The sequence below is a fragment of the Callorhinus ursinus genome, unplaced genomic scaffold (assembly GCF_003265705.2).
Source record: "Callorhinus ursinus isolate GAN/ISIS: 27379988/994484 unplaced genomic scaffold, GSC_fseal_2.0 scaffold49, whole genome shotgun sequence".
NCBI classification, from domain to species: Eukaryota; Metazoa; Chordata; class Mammalia; order Carnivora; family Otariidae; genus Callorhinus; species Callorhinus ursinus.
In genome coordinates, this window is record NW_027397111.1 from 10,092,890 (window position 1) to 10,115,896 (window position 23,007).

Here is a 23,007-nt window from a genome sequence, read left to right on the forward strand (position 1 = left end):
AGAGAAGTGATTTTCTTGGAAACTTTTCCAATTTTCGTCTTCCAATATTCCTCCACTTCTTTTTTCCTATGTCTCTTCTAAGATAAATTCAGTAAATTGCCTATTCAAAGTAAGACACCCTTGATAGACACAGGAAAGAAATACAGAAGGGGAAGAGGGTGGGGGAATGGGTTAAATAGGTGATGGGGATTAAGGAGTGCAATTGTGATAAGCACCATTTGTTTTATACGTTGAATCACTAAACTACACCTGAAACTAATATTTACACTGTAAGTTAAATAACTGCAATTTAAATTAAAACTCTAAAAAAAGGTTTATTCCAAGGTATCTTATGGTTTTTGGTGCTATTGTAAAATGAACCTAACCAAAGAGGTGAAGGATCTATACTCTAGAAACTACAGAACACTTATGAATGAAATTGAAGAAGACACAAAAAGATGGAAAAACATTCCATGTTCATGAATCAGAAGAATAAATATTGTTAAAATGTCTACGCTGCCCAGAGAAATCTATACTTTCAATGCCATCCTAATCAAAATCATATATTAGCCATCAGGGAAATTCAAATCAAAACCACATTGAGATACCAACTTATACCAGTTAGAATGGCAAAAATGGACAGGGAAAGAAACAACAAATGTTGGAGAGGTTGTGGAGAAAGGGGAACCCTCTTCCACTGTTGGTGGGAATGCAAATTGGTACAGCCACTTTGGAAAACAGTGTGGAGGTGCCTCAAAAAATTAAAAATAGAGCTACCCTATGACCCAGCAATTGCACTACTGGGTATTTACGCCAAAGACACAGATGTAGTGAAAAGAAGAGACATATGCACCCCAATGTTCATAGCAACAATGTCTGCAATAGCCAAACTGGAAAGAGCCAAGATGCCCTTCAACAGATGAATGGATAAAGAAGATGTGGTCTATATATACAATGGAATATGACTCAGCCATCAGAAAGGATGAATACCCAACTTTTACATCAACATGGATGGGACTGGAGGAGATTATGCTAAGTGAAATAAGTCAAGCAGAGAAAGTCAATTATCATATGGTTTCCCTTATTTGTGGAACATAAGGAATAGCATGGAGAACATTAGGAGAAGGAAGGCAAAAATGAAGGGGGGTGGGAATTGGAGGGAGAGATGAACCATGAGAGACTATGGACTCTGAGAAATAAACAGGGTTTTAGAGGGGAGGAGGGAGGGAGGATTGGTTAGCCTGGTGATGGGTATTAAGGAGGGCACGTACTGCATGGAGCACTGGGTGTTATACGAAAACAATGGATCATGGATCACCACATCAAAAACTAATGATGTATTATATGGTGACTAACATAACATAATAAAATTTAAAAACAAAACAAAACAAAATACCAATGGCATTTTTCAAAGTGCTGGAACAAATGATCCTAAAATTTGTATGCAACCAGAAAAGACCCTGAATTTCCAAGGAAATGTTGAAAAAGAAAAAGAAAGCTGGGGGCATCACGTTGCCTGATTTCAAGCTATATTACAAAGCTGTGATCACCAAGACAGCATGGCACTGGCACAAAAACAGACACATTGATAATGGAACAGAATAGACAGCCCAGATATGGAACTTCAACTCTATGGTCAAATAATCTGACAAAGCAGGAAAAAATATACAATGGAAAAAAGACAGTCTCTTCAATAAATGGTGCTGGGAAAATTGGACAACTATATACAGAAGAATGAAACTCGACCATTCTCTTACACCATACACAAAGATAAACTCAAAATGGATGAAAGACCTCAATTTGAGACAAGAATCCATCAAAATCCTAGAGGAGAACATAGGCAGTAACCTCTCTGACATCGCCCACAGCAACGTCTTTCAAGATACATCTCCAAAAGCTAGTGAAACAAAAGCAAAAATGAACTTTTGGGACTTCATCAAGATAAAAAGCTTCTGCACAGCAAAGGAAACAGTCAACGAAACAAAGAGGCAACTCACAGAATGGGAGAAGATATTTGCAAATGACACTACAGATAAAGGGCTGATATCCAAGACCTATAAAGAACTTCTCAAACTCAACACCCAAAAAACAAATAATCAAGCCAAAAAATGGGTAGAAGACATGAACAGACACTTCTCCAAAGAAGACATACAAATGGCTAACAGACACATGAAAAAATGTTCATCATCATTAGCCATCAAGGACATTCAAATCAAAACCACATTGGGATACCAACTTACACCAGTTAGAATGGCAAAAATTGACAAGGCAAGAAGCAACAAATGTTGGAGAGGTTGTGGAGAAAGGGGAACCCTCTTCCACTGTTGGTGGGAATGCAAGTTGATTAAGCCACTTGGGAAAACATTGTAGAGGTTCCTCAAAAAGATAAAAATAGAGCTACCCTATGACCCAGCAATTGCAATACTGGGCATTTACCCCAAAGACACAGATGTAGTGAAAAGAAGGGCCACATGCACCCCAGTGTTCATAGCAACAATGTCCCCAGTAGCCAAACTGTGGAAAGAGCTGAGATGCCCTCAACAGACGAATGGCTAAAGAAGATGTGGTCCATAAATACAATGGAATATTATTCAGCCATCAGAAAGGATGAATACCCACCATTTGCATCAACATGGATGGAACTGGAGGAGATTATACTAAGTGAAATAAGTCAAGCAGAGAAAGTCAATTATCATACACTTTCACTTATTTGTGGAACATAAGGAATAGCATGGAGGACATTAGGAGAAGAAAAGGGAAAATGAATGGGGGAAAGCAGAGGGGGAGACGAACCATAAGAGACTATGGACTCCGGGAAACAAACTGAGGGTTTTTTTCGGGGGGGGGGAAATGGGTTAGCCTGCTGATGGGTATTAAAGAGGGCATGTATTGCATGGAGCACTTGGTGTTATACACAAACAATGAATCATGGAACACTACATAAAAAACTAATGATGTATTGTATGGTGACTAACATAACATAAAAAAAAGAAAGAAAGGGCATCCAAATTGGCAAGGAAGAAATAAAACTTTCACTATTTGCAGATGACATGATACTCTATATAGAAAACCCAAAAAACTCCACCAAGAAATTGCTAGAACTGATACACAAGTTCAGTAGAGTTGCAGGATACAAAATCAATGTACAGAGATCTGTTGCATTTCTATACATCAATAATGAAGCAGCAGAAAGAGAAATCAAGGAATTGTTCCCATTCACAATTCCACCAAAAACCATAAGATAGCTAGGAATAAACCTAACCAAAGTGGTAAAAGATCTGTACTCTGAAAACCATAAAACATTGATGAAAGAAATTGAAAACAACACAAAGAAATGGAAAGACATTCCATGCTCATGGATCGTAAGAACAAATATTGTTAAAATGTCTACACTACCCAAAACAACCTACATATTTAATGCAATCCCTGTCCAAATACCAATAGCATTTTCCACAAAGCTAGAACAAACAATCCTAAAATTTATATGGAACCACAAAAGACCCCAAATAGCCAAGCAACCTTGAAGAAGAAAAGCAAAGCTGGAAGCATCACAATCCAGACTTTAAGTTATATTACAAAGCTGTAGTGAACAAGACAGTATGGTACTGGCACAAAAACAGACACAGATCAATAGAACAGAATAGAAAACCCAAAAATGGACCCACAACTATATGGTCAATTAATCTTTGACAAAACAGGAAAGAATATCCAATGGGAAAAAGATGGTCTCTTCAACAAATGGTGTTGGGAAAACTGGACAGCAACGTGCAGAAGAATGAACCTGGACCACCTTACACCATACAAAAAATAAATTCAAAATGGATTAAAGACCTAAATATAAGACAGGAAACCATCAAAACCCTACAGGAGAACACAGGCTTGACATTGGCTGTAGCAACTTCTTTCTAGATATATCTTCTGAGGCAAGGAAAACAAAAGCAACAATAAACTATTGGGTCTTCATCAAGATAAAAACCTTCTGTATAGTGAAGGAAACAATCAACAAAACTAAAAGGCAACCTATAGGAATGTAAGAAGATATTTGCAAATACCATATCTGATAAAGGGGTAGTACCCAAAATATATAAAGAACTTATCAAACTCTACACCCAGAAAACAAATAATCCAGTTAAAAAATGGGCAGAAGACATGAATAGACATTTTTCCAAAGAAGATATACAGATGGCCAAGTGATACATGAAAAGATGCTTAACATTTCTCATCATCAGGGAAATACAAATCAACACTAGAATGAGATACCACCTCATATCAGTCAGAATGGCTAAAATTAACAACACAAGAAACAACAGATATTGGTGAGGATGTGAAGAAAGAGGAACCTTCTTACACTGTTGATGGGAATGCAAACTGGTGCAGCCCCTCTGGAAAACAGTATGGAGGTTTCTCAAAAAGTTAAAAATAGAACCATCTTATGATTCAGCAATTGCACTACTAGGTATTTACTCAAAGAAAACAGAACTACTAATTTGAAAGGATACATGCACCCCGATGTTTATAGCAGCATTATCAATAGCCAAATTATGGAAAGAGCCCAAATGTCCATCAACTAATGAATGGATAAAGAAGATGTGAGATGTATATGTGTGTATATATATATATATATATATATATATATATATACACACACACACAATGGAATATTCCTCAGTCATCGAAAAGAATGAAATCTTGCCATTTGCCACAACATGGATGGACCTGGAAAGTATTATGCTAAGTGAAATACAAGTCAGTCAGAGAAAGACAAATACCACATGATTTCACTCATATGTGGAATTAAAAAACAAAACAATCATGGGGAAAAAAGAGAGGCAAACCAGAAAACAGACTCTTAACTATAGAGAACAAACTGATTGTTACCAGAGGGGAGGTGGGTGGGATGATGGTGAAATAGGTGATGGGGATTAAGAAGTGCACTTGTTATGATGAGCACAGGGTGATGTATGTAAGTGTTGAATCACTATATTGTACACCTGAAACTAATATTACACTGTATGTTAACTAACTGGAATTTCAATAAAAACTTATAAAGAAGAGGTACACATTTCCAGTTATAAAATAAATAAGTCACAGAGATGAAAAGTACAGCATAGAGGATATAGTCAATAATATTATAATAACATTATATGGTGACAGATGGTGACTACACTTATGGTGAGCACTGAGTAATGTATAAATTGTTGAATCACTATACTGTACACCTGCAACTAATATAACATTGTATGTCAATTATACTTAAATAACAAATAGAAAAGGGGGAAGAAGAAATATAGAAAGGAAGGGAAAAAAAGGAAAGGAAGGGAAGGAAGGAGGGAGAAAGGAAGGGAGGAAAGAGAAAGGGAGAGAGGGAGGGAAGGGGGAAACAGGGAGGGAAGAGAAAATAGAAGGTGAGTAAGGAGACAGTCTACTCTCTAGGCCCATACAAGCTAATATGGAAATTAAAACAAATAGACATACAACCATGAGGGGGGAAACCTACAAGGAACTTTGCAAATAAACAAATAAAACTATCACAAATATTAGAATACATTCTGGCAAATGGAATTATTTCTTCATTTTTGCATGCATTCATCAAATATATTTTTGAACAGGAGCATTTCTAGAAGCTGGGGATATAGACATGAAAAGTTCTACCATGGCCTTAAATTCTAAATTTAATAATTTCTGAGATGTAAAAGAAAGTACATTTAAGAAATAACAAATGTAGAATTTTTCTAAGAGTATGTGTAATATTAGGAAAATAGTGAGCTATAAAGCTAAAGAGTAAGACCAAGAGTCTAGACTGAGAAATGCTTTGAATTCAACAACAAAGAATTTGCCCCATATGTAATCCTTAAAATGCTGAAGATTGGGAAATTTATGGGACAGTGATGGAAAATGAGGATGAAGTTAAGAAAAGGAGGGCAGGAACACCTGTTTTATATCTTAGTAAGGCATTTATAATATAGACCATGTTTTGTATCATGACTTGAAGTGGTCCCTGGGTTGATAGTTGAAAATCTTTCTCAGTATAGGATTGGGTAGGTCAGTCGATCTCAGGAGTCTCTACCTGTAACAAGCTCCAGGTGATTCTTCAGGACAGTAAAATTGTGTGCTCCTTTTTAGGCAATGGGATGGCTTTTATTTAAAAGAATTGCATGATTATTTGTTTAATGTCTGACTCCTCCATTGGTGTGTAAATTCCATGGCAATAAAGACTGTGACTGCTTTGTTGATCTATATATTATCACTTGTAGAAAAGTGCCCAGCCATTGCTGTTACTCAAGAAATATCATTTTGAATAAATAAATTAAGCTGGAGCTTAGGAGAGAGATATGGGCTGGAGAAATAGATTTAGAAATTTACTACATATAAATGCAAGTGAATTTTGCCACACCCAAAGGTTTTAGCAATACTTATGTTTTGTGAAAATATCCCAAGCTAATTCTGAAGTGCAATCCTGGACGAGATGTGGTGTCGGAGACAACAGGAAAGAATCCGAGACAGAACCTTGGAGTTTTCAATGTTTCAAGGTGGATGAAGAGCAGCAAATCAGGCACAGAGGATAAAGAATCAGAGAAACAGAAAGAGAAGCTGAATAAATGTGTTGTCAGAAGTGGCAAGAGGAGAGGCCTTCCAGGAAAGATTTCTGAAATGTCTCAGACTTGAATTTGCATATAGTTATAGACCTTTAAAAAGCATACAGAATGGTTCCTGAGGAGGTGATTTTTGAGTTGAAAACTGAAGGATGAAAGAGTTAATCAGGTAAAGGTGTGGTGGGGGTAAAAGGTCGGAAGGCAGAGAATAAGAATAAGGGGGAGGAGTACATAGATTTCCCTTTTTACTAAGAGAGGCTTTCTTCATCCCTAAAGTAATAAAAATAGTCTCCTGTGTTATGCTCTAGTTCTAGTTCTCCTTTATGTAAGGTGACACTAAGTTATTCTAACATAGGGATCAGCAACCTTTTTCTATAATAAGTATTTCAGTCTTTATTGTCCATACTGTCCCTATCAAAACTACCCAACTATACCATTGTAACAGGAAAACAGTCATAGCTAATACAAAAAAATGAATGTGCTACAATAAAACTTTATTTGTAAAACCAGGCAGTTTGGATGTTGCCCCCGGGACATGTTTGCTGAAGCCTGCTTTAACAGATAAATTCCAAATCTCAGTGGCTTAACAGGTAGAAGTTTATTTTTCACTTACATAAATTCTTTTTTTAATTTAAATTCAATTAGCCAACATATAGTAGTACATCATTAGTTTCAGATGTAATGTTCAACAATTCATCAGTAGCATATAACACCCAGTGCTCATCACATCATGTGCCCTCCTTAATGCCCATCACCCAGTTACCCCATCGCCCCACCCAACTCCCCTTCCACAACGCTCAGTTTGTTTCCCAGAGTCAAGAGTCTTTCATGGTTTGTTTCCCTCTCTGATTTCTTCCCATTCAGTTTTTCCTCCTTTCCCCTATGATCCTCTGCACTATTTCTTATATTCCACATATGAGTGAAACCATATGATAATTGTATTCCTCTGATTGGCTTAAACCACTTAACATAAATTCTAATTGAGGGATGAAGTGACAGGTGTGTTGACTCAAGCTGATAGAGCTCTTTAATCTGGGGCTTTCAAAGTCATCCTGCCTGTCACTATCCATAAAGATGAAGATAAAAAAGTTGTTCACTGGTAGGTTTTGTAGCTTAGAAGGAGGACAGCACATCTGCTCACATTCCATTCATTGAAACTCAATAATATGGCCCCACATAAATGCTGGGAAACAAGCAGGACATGAATCTGGGATGGGCAGTCTGACACAGGATTTTGTTTTTAACCATTAGATCTTTAAAATATCTGGAATTAATTTTATAAGAATTTATGTATGTGAGTTAATATGGCACTTTTTTTCTAAATATTTAGCCATTTGTTCTAATACCATGGTAAGTCATTCTTTCCCCATTAATTTTAAATGCTGCCATATTATATACTAAATTTCAATATGCATATTGGCATATTTGTCAATTACTGCACTTGTTTTGCTGTATTTCAGTTACTACAGATTTAGCTGGCAAGACAGGACTCTTTTATTTTTCTTCTATTTCACAATTTTCTTGATAGTTCATAAACTTTCTACTTCTCAGCTTGTCAAAATCCACTTCTTAAAAATGCCATTAGAAGTTTAATGGTTACTACACTGAATTTATAGATTATTTAGCAAAAAACATATTTAAACAAAAATGTTAAGCCTTTTCGCCTAGGAACATGGCATATTCCTCTAGTTTTTCAGTAAAGATATACACATGTACATACCTTTTCTCATTGCATTGTAGAGATTACATTTTATATATTCCTAGATTTTATGGAGAAGCAGCTATGACACACACACTGCATAGTCCATGCTCCCATGAAGTTTTCATTTTGAAAAGTGGAGAGAGTAACAAGTAAACTAAAGTATAAATAAGAAAATTTCACCTAATAAGTGCAATTAAGACAATAAAACACAGGGTATGATAATGCCTTTTGGTTTGAGTACATGCCATGTAGATTGCTAATTTCTTTGAGAAGTTAACATTTTTAAGATGGGACTTTAATAAGCCAAGAAGATTTGATGACAAAACATCACAGGGAAGGAGAATAGATATTAATTGGCCCTAAAGCGGGAACAATATTTTTTAAATGTTTTATTTATTTATTCATGAGAGTCAGAGAGAGAGAGAGAGAGAGAGAGAGAGAGAGAGAGGCAGAGGCAGAGGGAGAAGCAGGTTCCCCGCCTAGCAGGGAGCCCGATGTGGGACTCGGTCCCAGACCTGAGCCGAAGGCAGACACTTAACCATCTGAGCCACCCAGGCGCCCTGTAAGCAGGAACAAGTTTGAATCATGTGATGGAAAGCAAGAGGTCAATAGAGTTAGATTAAAGTGTGTATAAGAGAGCACAGTTTTAAATATGGACTGAAAGGTAGGCAGGGCCAAGATCATGTGCACCCTTGTCAAAAAGTGACATAATCTGAAAGAAATCAGAATGGGAGACAAACTAAGAGATACTCTTAACTACAGGAAATAAACAGGGTTGCTGGAGGGGAGGTAGGTGGAGGGATGGGGTAACTGGGTGATGGGCATTAAGGAGGGCACATGATGTGATGAGCACTGGGTATTATATGCAACTGATGAATAACTGAATTCTACATCTGAAACTAATGATGTACTATATGTTGGCTAATTGAATTTAAATTAAAAAAATGACATAATCTGATTTGTATTTATGAAGGTCAATCTGTATATTAAGGAGAAACAGATTATTGTGGGACAAAAGTGAAAAGGGAAAGACCTATTAGGAAGCTATTGTAGAGCAACAGGCAACAGACCATGATGACTTGGACTAAGATACTTTTAGGGGACACCAAAAGAAGTACACATATTTGGAATATACTCTATAGATGAAGCCAAGAGGATTTATTTACTTTTCGGGGCAGTAAGGCAAAAAATGAAAACAATGTATATAAGTTTTTAGTTTGATCAGCTGCATGGATGGTGCTTATTGATTTAGATAAAAAAAGAAAGAGAAGAACAGATTGGCAGGAGAATGTATCAAGAATTATGTTTTAGATTAAGTTTGAAATTCCTATTAGACATGGCAAGTGGGCAATTAGACATATGAGCCTGTGGTTTATGGAAGTAGTCAGGTCTTTGGCCATCAACAGTGTGTAGGTGGTATTTAAATCTATGCAAATAGATTAATTACTCAGGAAGAGATTACTGAATGAGAAGAAAGAGAGGTCTGTATTTGTACCAAGCAGAAGTTCTAAATTTAGAAAGAGAAGGGGATTCAATAAGGTGAAGAGAGTTAAGGGAAGAAGGAGGAAAACCAAGTGTGTGTTGGGATCTGGAAGCCAAGAGAAGAAATAGTTTCAAGAGGAAGGGAATAGTCAACTGTGTCGAAGTTGCTGAAAGTTCAAGGAGGAAGATATAGAAATGACCACTTTAGGAGTGCCTGGGTGGCTCATTCAGTTAAGCCACCCACTCTTGATTTCAGCTCAGATCATGATCTCAGGGTCCTGGGATCGAGCCCTGCGTGTTGGGTTCTGTGCTCAGCAGGGAGTCTGCATGAGGGTTCTCTCCCTCTGCCCCTCCCCCTCTCCCCCCTCCAGCTTGTGATCTCTCACTCTCTAAAATAAATAAATAAATCTTAAAAGAAAGAAAGAAATGACCACTTTATTTGAAACAACAATGATGACTTTGACAAAGAACAGGTCCATGGAAAGAAATAAGAGCTTGATTGGAAATGGGCTAATATGTGAATAGAAAATCAGCAGAGGAAGAAGTGGGCATAGACACACACCTTTTAAGATTCTTTATTTCCCTGAAGAGAAGCTGAAAAATGGGTCAGTACCTGAAGAGGATGTGGAGCCTTGGAAAGGGTTCTTTATGATGGGATAATTAGAGCATATTTGTATTCTTGTGGTTATCACCCAGAAGAGAAGAAGAAAATGGTTTCAGATTAAAGAGATTCTGCAGGAGAAAAACCTTTGGTAGGATTCAGAGTACAAGTGAAGGGGTCAGCCTTTAATAGACATTTGTAAAGGGGGAAAATCAAACATAAACATGAAGGTTCATACAGGTGGGTGGGGGGTTTGAAGAGGGGAACATAAGGGGCTGCCCTTTCTTACTTCCCTTGCCTTTCTTACCACATACTTCACTTTCCATTCCAAGTAAGGTACATATGGGGTAAGGTCATCAGCTGAGACTGAAGGTGTGAAATAGTCATTTTCAGAAAGGAAACAAGACTGGGTTCAGAAGGTGCAGTAGTATACTATGTTCTGGAGGGCATGGGTGAGTATTGCAAAAAATGCCTAAATTAAAAATTACTTTACCAGTTGAATATTATTCATGATCAAATTACCAGTGGGTTTTTAAGATGTAGATGACAGAAATATCTTCAGAAAGAGTAAGGAGAGAAAGAAGCTACAATTGAATAGATAGACAAGAAATGTAGCTTACTACTACATTTATGAGACAATATATGATTTTAAAAATAGAAGAAATTAATGGAGAAGAATTATTTTAAAATATTACTAAGAAGGTGGCAACTTTGAAAAAAAGTTAAAACTTCACCATATCAAGATAAATTAGAAATTTATTCTAAAAGTTAAATGCAAATTATAAAATTAGGAAGAAAAAAAATATATAAATTGTTACCTAAAGAGAGAGTAGAAAATTATATCCTAGCAGTAAAATCATTGAAAGAAAACAGGAAAGAAGGATAGATTTCACTACATAAATATTTTCAGTACTTCTCTGTCTAAAAATCTTTACCATGGAGATATTAAAAAATAAAAAATTCATGAAGTTATTACCACAAATATAACAAGGTATCAGCGTCCCTAATCTGTAAAGAATTCCAATAACTCAAAAAGAAAAATATAAATTAATTATGCAAATTAAATATATTTAAATGTTATACTTAATAAATTAGTAAAAGCTGTTTATTAAACTTAATATGAAAAAAGATGTAATGGACTGAGTACACTTATATGTTGCTGGTAAAAATGCAAAATGTTTAACATTAAAATCAGTTCATCTTTTTATATCAAGAATATTAAATAGAATATTAAATAGATTTTGACTTTGTTTTTAATATTTCCACTCACAAGAATTTATTCTAAAGGAAAATCAGTCATATATCCAGAGGTCAACATTGCTATTTTTAGCACACACACACACACACACACACACACACTAAATGTATAACAGTGATGAAATAGTCAATTCTATTACAAAGCATCCATATGATATAATATTATGTCATCACATAAAAATGTTTTCAAGGCTATTTATTCACGTAAGAATTAAGATTTATTAAATACTCATTTTATGCCAGTTGCTGTTCTAAATGTCTTACATTTATATTTGCTAATTTATTTAATCCTCACAATGACTGTGGAGTAGATCTAACTATTACTGCCAATTTACAGTTTAGAGATGTGCAACAGGTACAGAGAGGTTAAGAAATATGCTCAAAGTTATATAAGTAAGTGGGGATATATTGAATTCAAACCTCAGTACTCTGACAACTGACCCCAGACTCTGTCTTTGTCACTGCTCTATATCGCTGCCTTATAATGTAGGGAGAAAATTCACTATGTATTAATAAGTGAAAAAAAATCTCTATTTTATGTGCACATATCAACTCAGTAAAATGCATGCCTGCATAGAAAATGTATCTAAATGAGTGGAGGTTATCTCTGGATAAGATTTTAGTTAGTTTTTGCCTTTCTTTTAGTACTTTTTTTTTTAAGATTTTATTTATTTATTTGACAGAGAGAAACACAGCGAGAGAGGGAACACAAGCAGGGGGAGTGGGAGAGGGAGAAGCAGGCCTCCTGCCGAGCAGGGAGCCCAATGCAGGAATCAATCCCAGGACCCTGGGATCATGACCTGAGTCGAAGGCAGACGCTTAATGACTGAGCCACCCAGGTGCCCCTCTTTTAGTATTCTTAATTTTATTAATTTTTTCCAAAAAACTCCTTAGTGTTACTTCTTAGTGTTAGATGAAATAGTGCTGTTTTAGTTTTTTTAAGAGAAAGCATTATCGAATTTCCAAAAAGAGCAATATTTTTATTCCGCAAAATATGCCATTCAGATGAACCATGTTATTCTGAAGTTTCAAAAAACTTGTCCCATCCTTTCCAGCACAAATACACATCTACAGACTCACACATCCACACATATCAAGCATATGAACCCTTTGCAAGCGTAGGGACATTTCAAGACACAAAACCAGTTCTGTTTGTTTGTTTTGTTTCTTGCCAAGGAATAAGCATAGTTGTTTCCCATGGACCTTGCTAATGAGATACTCTTTCTATTTTATTTATTTCAGTAATATTTGGATTGTAGGAGGTATAAAAAATCTCCATGTCAAAAACAAAGACAAACAAAAATACCTGTTGGAGGACCCAGTTGTTTTCTATAATGGCTGTTTGGAGAAAGGAGGAGAAAACATAATACAAATACATATAATATACTACTAGTTAATTAGGCTGCCTACATGATCTTTTAACAAGGCCAGTTGGTCTAAGATTTGTGCAAATCTCAAGGTCTGCTCCCCTGATGTGGGCCTTGCTTAGGCTTCCCACTTGAAACTTTCTTTTCTTTGGTTCATATGTTGGTCCAGTATGGACTACCCAGTCAGAGGTCATGTCCAAAATTGGTAAAAGCCCCTAGCCTCATTTAACTCAGTAGCTAAGTGGGAAAACAGAGAGCAAATTTTAAATAGAGTGTGAATCATTTTTTTATAAATTACCTGATGGAAAAAAGATTTAAAAGAGCATTTGATAATGAAATATCACCTTAAACATGTCAGAATGGCTAGGATCAAAAAGACAAGAAATAAGTGCTGGCGAGGATGTGGAGAAAAAGAAACCTTTGTGCAATTTTGGTGGGAATATAAATTGGTGCAGCTACCAATACTGGAAACAGTATGAAGATTCCTCAAGAAATCAAAACAGAAATACTATATGATTCAGTAGTTCCACTATTGGGTACTTACCCAAAGAAAATGAAAACACTAATTCATAAAGATATAAACATCCCTGTGTTTATTGCTGCATTATTTACATCCCTGTGTTTATTGCTGCATTATTTACAATAGTCAAGATAATGAAAGCAACCCAAGTACCTGTTGATAGATGAATGGATAAAGAAGATGTGGTGTGTGTGTATATATATATATATATATATATATATATATATAGTGGAATATTAATGAGCCATAAAAAGGAATGAAATCTTGCCATTTATGACAACATGGATGGATGTTGAGGGTATAATGCTAAGTGAAATAAGTCAGAGAAAGACAAATAAAATATGATTTCACTTATATGTGGAATTTTAAAAAACAAAAGAACAAATAAAGATATAGATGTAGTGAAAAGAAGGGCCACATGTACCCCAATGTTCATAGCAGCAATGTCCACAACAACCAAACTGTGGAAAGATCCAGGAAGCCCTTCAACAGATGAATGGATAAAGAAGATGTGATCCATATATACAATGGAATATTACTCAGCCATCAGAAAGGATGAATACCCAACTTTTGCATCAACATGGATGGAACTGGAGGAGATTATGCTAAGTGAAATAAGTCAAGCAGAGAAAGTCAATAATCATATGGTTTCACTTATTTGTGGAACATAAGGGATAGCATGGAGGACATGAGGGGAAGGAAGAGAAAAATGAAAGGGGTGGAAATCAGAGGGGGAGACAAACCATAAGAGACTATGGACTCCAGGAAACAAACTGAGGGTTTTAGAGGGGAGGGAGTGGGGGATGGGTTAGCCCAGTGATGGGTATTAAGGAGGGCATGTACTGCATGGAGCACTGGGTGTTATACACAAACAATGAATCATGGATCATTACATCAAAAACTAAGGATGTACTGTATGGTGACTAACATAACATAATAAAAAAAAAGAGAAAGAAATAACAAAAACAGACTATAAATACAGAGAATAAACTGGTGGTTACCAGAGCACGGTGGGGGAGGGACAGAGGGAGATGACTGAAGTATGATGGAAATGGTTGAAGAGCAGTGGGAGATACAAGCTTCAGTTATAGAATAAATAAGTCACCAGGATAGAAGGTACAGTGGGGATAAAGGGCATGTAGTCCATGATACTGCAACAGTGTTGTATGGTAACAGATGGTAGCTACATTTGTGGTGACCATACCATAAAGTATAGATCTGTCAAATCACTATGTTGCACACCTGAAACTAATGTAATATTCTGTGTCAACTACAAACAATAAAATAAAATGGTAAAAATATAGACACACAAATTTATTTGACAAGTCAAATTATGTTCCTTAATTTTACTATTAAAAAATACCCTTTGCATTATGGTGTTTTTGCCATGGGAATTAACGGAAATCTGACTTTGAAGAGAAATTAATTTTGAGGGCTAGCCGTAAGCTCTCCCTAGATGGTGGAGTGTGTCACAGCATGTATTTTCCAAGGACTCTCCTCAAGGCTCCCATGACCTCCTTATTTCTCAGGCTGTAGATAAGGGGGTTCAGGGCTGGAGTGACAACCATGTAGAAAACAGAGATGATGTTGTCTTGCTTGGGGTTGTGGAGTGAACTGGGCAGGACATACATGAACGTGGCAGCTCCATAGAACAACCCAACCACCATCAGGTGGGAAGAGCAGGTGACTAGAGCTTTCTGCTTCCCCTCATTTGAGGGCAATGTGAAGCACAGTACACAGGATTAGTGCATAGGAGGAAATGATAGTAACAAGAGGGGGTATCAGGAAGGTTACACCCATCACATACACAAACAGTTCATATCTGGAGGTATCTGCACAGGCCAACTTCAGCAAAGGTGGGATCTCACAGAGCAGGTGCCTGATCTTCCGGGACATGCAGAAGGGATAATGCATGGTATACATGGTATAAACGAAGGCACTTATGGATGCCAGTATCCAGGATGTGGCCACCATGAGCCAACAGACCCTTGGCCTCATGAAGACCATGTAGTTCAGAGGATGACAAATGGCCACATAACTGTCATAGGCCATGAAGGCCAGTAGCAGATCCTCTGCACCACCCAGCATCAATACCAGAAACATCTGAAGGGCACAGCCCCCAAAGGAGATGGTGTTTTCACCACGCAGAAAATCCATGAGGGCCTTGGGAGTGACAACAGACGTGAAGAGGAGGTCCATGAGTGAGAGCTGCCCAAGCAGGAAGTACATGGGCACGTGGAGCCAGGAATCCATCATGATGACCAAGAGCAGCAGGCCATTGCTGGTCAGGGCCAACATGTACAAAACTGTGATTGTGGCACAAAGCAGTTCAGGAGACCCACTGTCATTCAGATCCCCATCAATATAAAGCCACTGCCCAAGGTGGAGTTCCAGTAGTCCATTCTGTGTTGATTCTTTAGTTGCCTAGAACCAAACACATTCTCAGTGAATGTTTGCTAAGGTGGTCCCTAGTTTGTAACATCACAGGCTCCTGATGATGACCAACATGAATCCAATGAGGTGACGTCTTTCCTCCTGGAAATGGACTTTACCTCTTAATCTTTCAGTTTCTGACACTTTTAATTGTACCTTGATGAAAGAACCATCTGAATGGAGAGCAGGTATTACAGTAATAGCTAAACATTAAGACATCACTACAGGAAAATATTATTCAGGACTTCAAACCTGGACATGTATCTTTCCAGAATGATTAAATCATCTCTCTCTCTCTCTCTCTAGAAAGCAATATCCCAGAACCCAAGCCCTTGGTTACTTTTGTACCTATGTTTTAAGTATAATGTTTGTCTAATGATTTAAATACCCAGTTAGTGTCCTAACAGACCTGTTCTGAATATAAAATTCTAAAGCAGGTACAGATTTCAACAAAGCACTTCCACTTCATTTTCCATATAACTTATGTCCACACTTGTTTGTAGCACTCAAGGCTATAGATGTAAGCCTCACAGGAAGAGCTAAAATACATCCACCTTAGTCACTTCCCTGGGCCAGCTCCATACTGTCCATGTGTCTGAGAGAAAAGGGATTCTAGACTGTCTGAGACTAGGGGGTGGAGTGTTTGTCATGGTGCTGCTTTTATGAACTAAACCTTTAGGATCAATGACAACATAGATGTTTCTTTACAGGTTATGCAAATGTGTGAGCCTGGGAGAACTCAAAGATCTGATAACTGATGAGGCCCTGTCCAGGAAGATCAGAGTGTTTGTGTTTGGGAAGAAAGAGTAACTTAAGTTCTTAGGGTCTGCTTTGGGCTCTGTTTCTCAACTCAACAGATCTAGAGGCTGCACACTTCCCTGAAAGAGAGATAAAGTCTTTACCTCAGGTAGTGAGAAGCCAAGCTGCCCAACCATGCAAACTGCCTTGGGGGTTGTTTGAGAGTCAAGGATTTTCCTGTAGAAATGCAGAAAGAGTAAGCTTTTCCAGCAGTGTCCAACTGGTTTAAATTTTGCTAAGTTGGGTTAAGAGTCTGAGGAGTCTGACCAAGACAGGTGTCAGGGCTGCTTCTGGTCCCTCTATTCCTCTGCAGGTCTGCTCCGGAGATGTAATAAAGACAGAGGGTAATACAGTCCTTGGGTAGTTTCTGAGGAGCTCTTACTTCAGAGATGGATTTTCTCTTCTCACACCTGTGGAGAATTAGGAGAAACTGCTTCTGTCCCTCAGGTACCCAGGTCGAGAACCCATCCAGCTCTGGAGAAGTTGTCAGACTGAGTTCTTGGGTCCAGATGCTCAGACTGTCATTTACTCTTGCTAGGGTCTGGGAGCAAAGATGAAAGCAGCAAGAATCTGGAGGAAGTAGATATTGGAAGAGCTGCCCAAGCGAGACACTGCTGTGCCTGGCCTCACTGTCCCTGGGGAGAACAGTGAGCCAGGGCGCTATCCTTGGGGAGGCTGTTCTGGCTCCTTATCCCATGACCCCACCCTCTCTACTTTATTCCACTCCTAACATTCATAGGGACTTCTCTTCTCAGCTGAAATGGCCTCCCCTGGAAATGCTAGTCCAGGAAACAGGATTTTAATGAGTCCTCTTGGGCATGTTTCCTGGCCTGGTATCCCTGCTCTGTTCTCTCACTAAATGAGCTCAGATGCTCCAGGGTTCTATCCTACCCTCAGGAGGCACTAATGGCCCATTCCTAAATTGCTGACTGGATAGACCAGGAAACAAGGGTCCTTTTCATGGTCAGGGCTCTGCCCCAGATCTTAAAGTGGGTTTTGTGTCAGCTGTAGGACACTTCCAGAGTGTCTTTTGTGGAGGAGTTGACTTAGTTATTACCAAGATTCTAATTCCTCATGTTCATTCACAGTCCTGTTTGGTCTGTCATTTACATGTTCTTCTTGTATTATAAGCTCTCCCTCCAACCTCATTCAGCTTCCAAATATGATAACGATTTCCTTGTTCAAACAAACAATAATTTGGTTTTTTTTTCCTTTTGGACTATATCTCTAAATCCCCTCCACTTTTGCCATAAACTTCTTCAAAAAGCATTTACAATAACTGGGTCTTCTTCTACTCTCAATTGCTCATTCATTATATGTGAAGATAACACTTTCCACCTGCTACATTAGAGAACCCAGAAATAACAGTATCATAACCTAATCAGAGAACCCAGAAATAATAATAGCATAATCCAATAAAATTATATTTGTCACTCATTAACAGTTCAGTGCATATTTTTTGTTTAAGGAGTTGTCCTTAACTGTTCTCCTATATGGGGTAGTGTGGGGACCCAGGGAGTTTCCACTGGTGGAGCCAATCAGCATTTTCAATAGGTGATTCCCAGGTTGACAAAAATCCTCTCCATTCTGGGTATCTGAAAAGAAAGAGATCCTACTGCATCAAGTGTAGGTGTTTTTTATGGCTCAGACTTCACTTCATGGCACACACTGTGGCACACTTCACTTCATTAAACTCCTCAGCCCATTTGTATCACCTCCTGTCAAGTACCCTACATGACCTGAACTGACATACTTTGTCTCAAGATCACCAAAGTCCTCTTGCAAAATCCAGTAGTATGTATTATTTTGTGTTACTGGGTTTGTTTTAAACTCACTAAATTCCCATATTCCTCCTCCTTTTGGTGCAAAGAGACTAAAGCTTTGTTCCATGTTAACATGAATAATTTCTTTTTCCTTCTGATCTCTGAGTTAATCTGGTAGCATACTACACTAACATATAAGTCTAGAAGGGCAGGAACTAGGCCTGTTTTGTTCCCAATCACATTTCTAACTTCTAGCATGGTAACTGCACAGGGTTGGTGCCCAATAAATGTTTGCTAAATTAATAAATGAGTGAATGAATCAAAGTGTCTACCATAGCTGCTCTCAAATTCCAACTAAAATACACATGAAAAAATGTCTATTCAGGTCCTATGCCCATTTTTTAATCAGAGTGCTTGTTGTTTTGGTGTTTAGCTGTATAAGTTCTTTATATATTTTTGATATTAACCCCCTGTTGAATATATCATTTGCAAGTATCTTCTCCACTAGGTTGCCTTTTGTTTTGTTGATGGTTTCTGTCATGGTGCAGAAGCTTTTTATTTTGGTGTAGTCCCAATAGTTTATTTTTGCTTTTGTTTCCCTTGCCTGAGGAGACATCTCCAAAAGTATGTTGCTAAGGCTGATGTCCAAGAGATTACTGCCTATGTTTCTTTTAGGAGTTTTATGGTCAGGTTTCACATTTAGGTCTTGAATCCATTTTGAGTGTATTTCTGTGTTCGGTATAAGAAAGTGGTCCAAAAAAAAAAAAAGTGGTCCAGTTTCATTCTTTTGCATCTAGCTGTCCAGTTTTCCCAGCACCATTAAATTAAAAGACTGGCTTTTCCCCATTGTATATTCATGCCTCTTTTGTCATAGATTAATCAGGTGGGTTTATTTCTGGGCTCTCTATTCTGTTTCATTGACCTATATGTCTATTTTTGTGCCAGAACCATACTGTTACTGATACTATGACTTTGTAGTATATCTTGAAATCTAGGATTGTGATACCTCCAGCTTTGCTTGACATTTTTCCAAAAAAGACATACAGAGAGCAAACAGACACATGAAAAGGCGGTCAATATCACAAATTATCAGGGAAATGCAAATCAAAACCACAAAAAGATATCACCTCTCACTAGTCAGAATGCCTAGTACAAACCAATAAGAAATAACAAGTGTTGGTGAGGATGTGGAGAAAAGGGAACCCTCATACACTATTGGTGGGGATGTAAATGGGTGAAACCACTATGGAAAACAGTATGGAGGTTTCTCAAAAAATTAAAAATAGAAATGCCATATGATCCGGTAATTCCATTAGGGATATTTACCCAAATAAATGAAAACACTAACTTGAAAAGACATATATGTTCCTTTGTTTATTGCAACATTATTTACAATAGCTAAGATAATGGAAGCAACCCAAGTGTCCATACATAGATGAATGGATAAAAAAAGATTTGACATGTATATATAATAAAATATTCAGTCATAAAAAAGAATGATATCTTGCCATTTGCAACAACATGGATGGACCTAGAGGGTATTGTGCTAAGTGAAATATGTCAGACAGAGAAAAACAAATACTATATGATTTCACTTGTATGTAGAATCTAAAAAGCAAAACAGATGAACAAACAAATAAAAAAAAGACCCATAATTATAGAGAAGAAACTGACAGTTGCCAGAAGAAAGGGGAGTTGGAGGAATGGAAAAATAGGTGAAAGGGATTAAGAGGTACAAACTTTCAGTTGTAAAATAAGTAAGTCAGGGAGATGAAAAATACAGCATAGGAAACATAGTCAACAATATTTCAGTAACATTGTATGGTAATGGATGGTGACTATACTTATTGTGGTGAATACTAAATAATGTATAGAATTGTTGGATCATTATGTTGTATACTCAAAACTAATATAACATTGAATGTCAACTATACTTGAATAATAAATATTTTAAAATTTTAAAATAACAGTAAACAGTAACAATTATCTATAATCCAATTTCACAATCTCTACATTGTAACTTTACCTTCTGTAATTGTTGTTAGATTAAATATTTGGTCTGGAAATCAGTAAGTCAGTAAACAAATAAATAAAATATCCATGAAGATATAAGTATTTCATAAAGCTGACTTCAGGTCAGTAAACTAGAAATAAGAAAGCTTATAGGACAAGGTTTAGATGAAATGTCCACCAACTCTATAATTTAACAAAGAGTATATTTAAAAAAACAAGCTTTACTTCAAATCTGGAAATTTAAAATTTGACATACCCAAAGACTTTAGACTAAGTTTTATTTATGTCTAATTCCAGAATAAAGAGACTCCCCAGACCAGAAAATGGAAAAATATCACCTAATGGTACAGAAGCTAGTCCAAGTAGTTTTCCCCTCCTCTTCTACCTCCTTCACACAGATATCCAGAGGAAACAGTTTTCAATTAACTCAAAGGACTGGGCAGATAGCATGCATTTGAGACAATTTGTAGCAAGGAAAACATAATTATGAACAGTGAGTGTGTCTTAATTTAGGGTCCCTCAGAAGTTGACCCTGAGCAAGGATTTGAGTGAAAGAGAGTTTATTTAGGAAGTGATTTCAGCAAAAATTAGTGGGATGGGGAGGTGGAACAGAAAAGCAAAAGAGCAAATAAAGGTTGTATCATCAAGCAAGTTACTGGGGGCAACTGGATCTTAATCCTCCTGGGGAACTCGAGAAAGGGAGTAGAACACGTATCTCAGAGGCATATCACACCTAGGGTGTGAGGGACCTGGGGTATTTGTACACCAGCTTTCATCAATCATCAATTAAGAACTGGTTGCTGTAGGGGACATTAATTCCCTGGGCCATTCTGGCCTTCTGGGCATGTGAGCAGAACTGATAATATCAGCCAAAGTAAGTCTGGATACAAAAGATCCAGATAGTGGCTCTTGGAAGTCAAGCTGCCCTGAAAGGATAAGGGTTAAAAGGATATGTGGAGGGCATTGCCCTAATTGCTAGGTAAGACAGTAATGTTTAAGATAAATGAATGCTCCAAGATATAGTCTTAAATTTACTAGAATGTACAAAATGATGAAGAGATTAAAAAAATGGTTGAATGATGAGTCTAATGAAGAATAAATAAATTTAACATGGTATATTATTTTTAAATTGTACTACTTGACTGAATTTCCTAGAATTTCAGGTAGATATTGCATCTACACTAATGTAATGGAATAGAAATATTATCTGAATTACAAAAATAAGACAATATTTGCCACGTAACTCCAAATTCTAAACATGAGAGAGGACTTACATGGAGGTGATCAATAGAGGATTTATAGGCATTAAACCTTAAACCCTTCTAGGGTATAAAAGAGAGATAGTTGAAAGCTGGTAGAGAGGAATACCCTGAAGATGTGTTTCAGGGTAGTCTTTCACTCCTCCTTCCATGAGAAAATAAGGTGCTTCCCCTCACCTTAAGTGACAAGAGCTTCAAAAGTACTACTGGAGAACTTCATGTGTCTTATCTGGAATTTGATGAATGTTAGAATAAGAACTTCTTCATAAATAAAAAATCTAAAGGTTAATTATGGACTTGCATAGTCTCCCTAGTTGAAGAGACAGCATTCCACACTCCCAGAATTTAACAAAATAGGATCAAGCATGACTCCAATTAGCCATATGTGAATCCTATGGAAAAGAATTAGCCAAGACGCTTTGTAAAGGTGACTCAGGCCAAGAGAACTACCTGGTGGGTTTAGGTGACCTCCCAACAGAGGGGTAAACTATTAAAGGGGAGTCATATGTGACCAGCTAAAAGAGTTAGGTTCTTTAAAGAGGTGATTAAGTTAAATTTGGTCATTATGGTGGGCCCTAGTCTAATGAGTGGTGTCCTTATAAGAAAAGGAAAGTTAGACACACAAAGAGATATATGGGGTACAGGCACACGGAGGAAAGGCCCCGTGAGGACACAGAGAGAAGGCAGCCACATGCAAACCAAGTAGAGAGGACTCGGGAGAAACCAAACCTGCCAATACCTTGCTCTTGGACTTATGTCTTTTACTTTCTCTTTTCTCTCTTTTCTTTCTCTTTTCCTTCTTTCCACCCAACCCCCATCTGCCAATCTCACTCCAATTCAGTGATTAATTTTTCCTATTCAAAATATTTCTGGTGGTTGTTCACACCAGCCACTTTCAGCACCAAATCTTATAATAATATTTTGGAGCTCTTGTCGCTATCATCAAACCCAAAAGTTTCTATAATTGGTTTAAATATTATGCTATTGTCCTCCAACCTTCTTGGGCTGACAGCTCTCTATAGCTCCATATCCACTCGGAAGAAGATTAGCAGCAATTCTATTCAGATTCCTTTCACTAGGGATTTGGTGAAATGGCAATGAGACTTATTCAAGTTCTTCATGTATATGAAGCAATTTTAATTTTTATTACCTCACCACCTCTGCACACTCTCTTGAAAGAAAGAAAAGAAAAAGAAAGAAAGAAAGAAAGAAAGAAAGAAAGAAAGAAAGAAAGAAAGAA

General features: G+C 37.2%; 1 protein-coding gene across 1 annotated transcript; it reads right to left on the minus strand.

Moving 5' to 3' along the window:
* Positions 1-14,970: 14,970 nt before the first annotated feature.
* Positions 14,971-15,903, minus strand: LOC112806265 (olfactory receptor 2AG1). The gene is given in 3 exon segments (XM_025848570.2): positions 14,971-15,225; positions 15,227-15,855; positions 15,858-15,903. Coding segments are annotated over 3 exon segments (930 nt in total).
* Positions 15,904-23,007: the final 7,104 nt, after the last annotated feature.